Source organism: Sinocyclocheilus grahami, unplaced genomic scaffold (genome assembly GCF_001515645.1).
Source record: "Sinocyclocheilus grahami isolate Dianchi unplaced genomic scaffold, SAMN03320097.WGS_v1.1 scaffold1050.1, whole genome shotgun sequence".
Taxonomy (NCBI): Eukaryota; Metazoa; Chordata; class Actinopteri; order Cypriniformes; family Cyprinidae; genus Sinocyclocheilus; species Sinocyclocheilus grahami.
The window spans coordinates 101,522-107,898 of record NW_015506229.1 but is presented as its reverse complement, the minus strand read 5'-3'; the positions used below and the strand labels follow the sequence as shown (position 1 = coordinate 107,898).

General features: G+C 35.2%; 1 protein-coding gene across 1 annotated transcript in view; it reads right to left on the bottom strand.

Moving 5' to 3' along the window:
* Positions 1 to 6,377, bottom strand: part of LOC107566138 (VPS10 domain-containing receptor SorCS3-like) — a 119,339-nt gene that overhangs the window by 18,637 nt on the left and 94,325 nt on the right. The window contains exons 18-20 of the mRNA XM_016251513.1: positions 4,347 to 4,480; positions 3,913 to 4,036; positions 1,058 to 1,170 (exon numbers count right to left, since the gene is read on the bottom strand). Of these exons, the coding sequence (XP_016106999.1) occupies positions 1,058 to 1,170; positions 3,913 to 4,036; positions 4,347 to 4,480 (371 nt within the window). The remainder of the gene's footprint in view (positions 1 to 1,057; positions 1,171 to 3,912; positions 4,037 to 4,346; positions 4,481 to 6,377) is intronic.

The window sequence follows — 6,377 nt, the reverse complement described above, 5'->3', positions numbered from 1 at the left end:
ACATTTGTGCTGCGGCGGGCTGGTCCTCTCCGCACACTTTTGTCCGTTTTTACAACCTAGACCTGGCATCTACCCCAGGTTCCCAAGTTCTCTCTTCGTGATGTCCTCGCAAGATACACACACAGGCAGGGACTTGGTAGTATGGCGCAGTGGGTATTCTCATTCCCAAAGTGACTCGACGCAGCTCGAGTTCCTGAAGGGGAACGTCTCTAGGTTATGTATGTAACCATGGTTACGAGACGCTGCGTCTCTTTGCCATACTCCCTGCATCCCTGCAGGCGGTACTTCATCGAAGTTGTTTTGCGCTCTGCTGGATGCGCTTTTATACTTTCTGGTGCTTACGTCACCCTGCTCGTGACGTCTCGCTGCTCCATTGGACTGATTTGACACGTGCTTCAGAACGCGGTCACGCAAGGGCATTCCCAAAGCGACTTGACGCAGCATCTCGTTCTCTCGGGGAACCATGGTTACATACGTAACCTAGAGTCGTTTTTCATGTTTTAAGCATACATCAAAGAAAATCAAAGGTCAAAATCAATTTGCAAATGAACTAAGGATAAATGTAATTAAATTTGTTTTGCTATACTGATAAGATAATTATAATTATAGTTAACATATTTAAATATATGGCACTAAAAGTTTTTTTTTCTTGTTATAATAAAATATGGACAAGAAGCAATTTGCCAATGGGTAAGGAAATAAAATGACCTAAAAACTTGTTGCTAGACAGCAATCTAAATAGTATAATGCAATATTTGATTTAAGTAATTATTTCAAATGTATTAATACAAAAATAAATATGTTGTATTGTTATGTCTAATAAATATTTAATGTCCATGCATTTATTTGTTTAAAACCCTGTATTTTCGTTTTTACCTATTGTTCCTGGATTTATTTAATAATTAATTTATTTTTCAGTGAAAAAATATATAGAAGCAAAGTGTAAGAGGCAAGGACAAAGGATAGAATAAAGGCACCGGGAGGTATTTGACCAGGATCTGGAGGAGCTACAGAGATGAGCCAGGAAAAGACAGTGATAGAATAAATTCCCACTCACTTGGAGAACAGCCTTCTTAATTACCCGACCCACATCCTGTCTCCACTCCGGTATGTCCGGGTTGGCCTCGTCCAGATTAGGAGAGAAAGATAAAAGAAGCGATTTGAAGAATTCTGTCACAGAGGAAGAGAGAAGCAGAGACAGACCCTTAATTATTTCTCTCATAAGATGCCCAACACCTTCTATCTGCTGTGATTTGTTCCAGATGATTTAGTCGAGCTGTAGCAGAGTTATCATTACTGACAGGTATGGAAAGGTTAGTGCTGATCACAAAAATGATTACAGTCTATTTGGCAGTTGCCAGAAGGGAGTTTTTATGACTAGCTTGCAGTGTCAAGAGACAATTTCCTGTAATTCTGAACACTCTGAAAGCTGCAATAATACATTTCATCAAGGGTAGGGTTATTTATAGTCAGTGGTCGAATTGTAAAAATATTTTAGGTGGGTCAGTTTCTTTTTCGGCAGGACGGGGTGGGGGGTTTTTTTGTAAAAAAATATTTTTACAATACAAATATTCTTACAGTTGTTCCTGTAGCTAATTTTACATAATGATTACAAAATTTGTGTAATTTTTAAAAAGGTTTTTATTTAATGAAAAGTTTGTCTTATTAAATGAACTATTATTTATACGCTTTTTTCCTTCTGGTGCCTGAAATGGAGGAATTTTTGTCAATATTTTGCTAAATGTGTTTTTGTGCTGGTAGTGCTGACACCTTGGGCTGGTTTAGGCCTGTCGTGGATAAATAATGATGACAATAAAACCGCCAGTAGGTGGCAGCAAGTCCATGTTTTAATAAATTATTAATTGAATCATTCAAATCAAACGATTCGTTCAAAACGGCTGATTCAATTAGAAACGAAATAAGTGAGTCCATCTGAACGGACTGTTGAAACACTGGCTCACTCGATTCAACATCGTTCAAAATCTAATTCATTCAAGGAACGAAACACCGTGTTGTTATGCACTGTTGTATAAAATTAATAGCACATTTGTCCTCGCGCACATATGCTGAAATTCAGAAAAGTGCATTGCTTGTGCAATGAAAATAAAAACGTAAAAACTCATACATGGGTATTTTTTTCTTTCATTGCTTGAATTATAAGGGCATTCATCGCGCAGTGAATGCTTTTGGACTCTCAAGACGTGTTTTTGTTTGGTTTTTGCAAAGTCGGTGACTCGATTATGTCAGCTCTACTGTCGTCTCTCAATCCATCACAGTCACACATACAGCACAATAACATAATGTCGGGGAATGTATTTAAATTATAATCAAGGAAAAATCATACCTTTTCTGTTTTGTTTTTAAAGAACTTCAAAAGTTGCACTTGAACCATTTTGCACGAAAAATTATGAAAACTTGCTTCCGCTTGTGAGCAAGCTTTGTTACAGTACCGAGTTCTGATTGGCCAATTGCCGCTATTTAGTTTGTGAATTATCATAAATAGAGACATTTCATTTTAACATTTCATTTGTTTTACATAATACACATTATTAATCTAAAAAGGATGGTAAGAGGGGATGGTGGTTTTACCAAGGGGATGCTTTTTGTCATTTTTTCAACCAGGGGGATGCCATCCCCCCGCATCCCCCTAAATTCGAGCCTTGTTTATAGTTACATATACAGTAAACTATTGTTACCATAGAGAAAAAAAAAGTAAAGAGGAAAAAGTAACTTGAAACATAGGCCTTTATACCATATGTACGTATGTAGGATAAGAAACCTCACATTCACAATTTGTCTTTACACATCCTTCAAATAACATTAATGTGACTATATTAACTATATTTAATGTCTCATTGAGCACATACTGTTGAATTGTGAACTATGCACTTTTGGAAAAATTATTCACTAGTTTATCAACTTCCTCCATAATAGCAATGTTAAAATGGTCATGAATGTATCACAGGAGAATTGTTTTAGTGTGTCAGAAAATCATCCATATTTCTGCCACGTTACAAATCAAGCATTCTGTGAAATAGAATTATGTTGTCAAAAGTATGGTAATGAAAATGATCTTTCACTTTTCAAGTGATAAATTATTATAATAAACTGGTTGAGGCTAATTTTAGAGATAGACACAATTATCATAAATACAAAACACAAGATTACATTAGAAATAACCCATATTAAAAAGAAATCTATCTATCTATCTATCTATCTATCTATCTATCTATCTATCTATCTATCTATCTATCTATCTATCTATCTATCTATCTATCTATCTATCTATCTACACACACACACACGTGTGTGTGTGTGTGTGTGTGCGCGTGTCAGGTCAAATGATATTTACCTATCTATTAGGATGAGTTGGAAATGGCTTGAACTCTTGCTACTGTAAATGCTCTAAAATTCTCAATGTTTATTTATTTACTTATTTATTTTGTGAGTATTTATCAAGTATGCAAGTTAGTTTATTTTGCTGGTCTTTATTTTTATATTATTATTATTATTATTATTACAATTTTTTGCTGGTCTTTATTTTAATTTTTTTATCTTTTATATATATATTTTAAGGATGCACAAGGTTCACAAAATAATTATTGTAACTTCTTTTATTTTATTTATTTATTTTAATTATTGTCAAATATATATATTGTTTAGGTTGTAAAAACAATCAAAAGTGTGCGGAGAGGACCAAATATACAGTATAATGTTATATAATGGGCTTCTGTATTATATGATTGAAATTCTGTAGTAAAACTAAAAATAAACATGAAAATCATTATAATTGATAACAGCATGATGGACAGTTTCCCAGACATTTTTAATGTGACCTTGCCATAAAAAAAATGCAAAAGTGCAGAACCTGTCATCAGTACTTGTCATATTTGTCTGAATGTGAACACTCACCTTGTATGGCGATGCTTCTGGTGTCCTGTAGTATAGAGTCTCCTGATGAGACCTGAACAGTGACGGTGACCATGCCCTCGGTGCTGAACGTGTGGGAAATACTGCTGTCCAACGTAATGATGGGCTAGCGCCACAAACATAGTGCATACAAAACAATAACAATCCAAATTTAAGCCATAGATGTTTTGGTATTTGTAAGCTCATTGACTTTCTTAAAAAGGAAACTCTATTAAAATGAATGGCTTTATTGATGTTTCAGGGCAAACAAGCATAAACTAAAGAACACATCTAAATATCACAAAAACGACAAGAACAAGAACTACATTATTAACAGTTCATTGCTCCTGTTCTGTTTATCTTCTACCGTAAAATGTCTCGGAGGCCTTCGCCCAACAAAGCGAGGCAGAAAATCTATAATTAGGAGCTGGTTGTACCTCCGTGTTGTTCCCCAGCCACCAGAAATAGGTGAGCGTTCTGAAATGAGAAGGCCAGACCACTGCCGTCAAGTTCACCTCCTTATTCTTAATGACCACATATGGAGCCAGCAGCTGAATATGCTCCACAGGGCCTGAAACACACACACACACACACACACACAGTCAATACAAGAACAGCAAACAGCACAAGGGGTGAGCAAAAGACTAAATATTTCGCAAAAACAACTAGCCAGTGGGATGAATAACTAGTCGACTATTTGGTCTTGTATAATTAGGCTGGTTTCGGCTTCACTTGACCCCGATTGGATGCTGTTCAAACACAGCTAGACGGAAAGCAAGGGAATGGAAACAGAATGTAGAGATCTTGAGACCTGTTTTTAAAAGTTTGAGTATTTTTAACTTGGCACGGCATTTTAAAAATGCAACACTCGCAGTGGGACGTTCGGAATAAATAAATAAATAAAACAGTGCCAGGAAGTCAGTCAACAAGTAACTTTTCCAATAGAGTTTTGATGGGCTAACAGTCTAACACCTAAAGCACAACATGCTAAATGAAGTATTAGACCTAAAAAAGTCAAAACTGGAAAAAAATACAGAAATAATATCAAGCATAGTGTTAGTTCTGGCAGGTCACGTTAGTCAAGCTCGCATCAGCTGACTCTCAGCTGATCCCTATCAAACTATGGGAGTAAGACACCTATCTAAGCATTCATGTATAAGGTCCCTCGCATTGCTCAATAGCTAATTACCCTCCTCCATCCCCAACTCCTCCTCTGTCAGTTGGGATTCAGCCTTCTGATTCTCCTTTGAATCAGACTAATTCTAAAATGTGTACATAAAATTATTGAACTTTAACAATATCTGCAATACATTTATGTTGGTTCTGTTCTGTTTACCCTGGGGTGTTATTGCGGTTATTGCTGCTCTCATCCATGCTAGGCTACATGAATGCGCAGGGAGTTCTTGCCCAGAACAGAACCATACCGCTAATCCAAACTGTATGCTAATTGTCAATCATCTTTGACGATAGTGGTCCTGACAGAAATACTGTAGATAAACTATTTGGACAACTAGACAACCATTGTCTGCACAAATACACAAATAAATACTAATAATAAATATAAATATATATTACTTCTGTCAGCATTTATTCACTCATCTGAGATCTTTACGCAATGTTTACTCCTCCCTGGGTGCAATTCTTTATTTCTTTTTTAAATAGCCTAACCAATGTTTAATGTATTAAATAATTCTGCTTCAGTATTTAATGCACACCAGGAAATAAAATTTGGAGCTAATTGCTCTCATCTGATCAAAAAGTGCCCACCCCCTGTTTGTTTGTGAAAAGTGGAGCTAAAAGCAGTAATTGAGCACCGCAGTATACTACACCTGTGGAGTTGAAGGACACATGCACATTTGGGCAGAGCAACTATGAAAGTCACCTACCTAGAGTAGTGTGCTCAGTTTGTGTTTAAGAGATGCTTATTCAAAGTTTGCTAACCAGTGCCCAGCCACTTTATTGCCTGTGTGGCTACCAAATTTTTTTTTTTACAAAAGATTTATTTAACATAGTAGACAAGACAGCCTCTTAGTATTTGTTGTATAATTTGTGCTATTTTGCCGGCTAAATAGAGTAGGATACTGGTTCATAATTGGGCCAATTAGTGAAATAACACTTTTTATTGCATTTTTGTTTTAATCAGTATTACTCTTGTTTATCTTTTTGTTCCATTTTTGTTCCTTTTTAAAACTATCTAAACATATTTAACAAATATCAACAATAATAATAAAAAAATAAATATTAAAACTTATTTTCAGAGAGAATATGACAAATTAGTCTGTTTTCTTCTACTGTTTTTTTTAATTGGTTTTAATCTCTTTATAAATTGCACTTACAGATAATAATAGTAATGAAACAAAAGGTCACTTAAGTGTACTTAAACAGAGTTTCTTGACTTATTTCATGACGTCTTAACACAAAATGCACTTGGAAAAAAAAAATATTAAATATGATCATATTATATATAT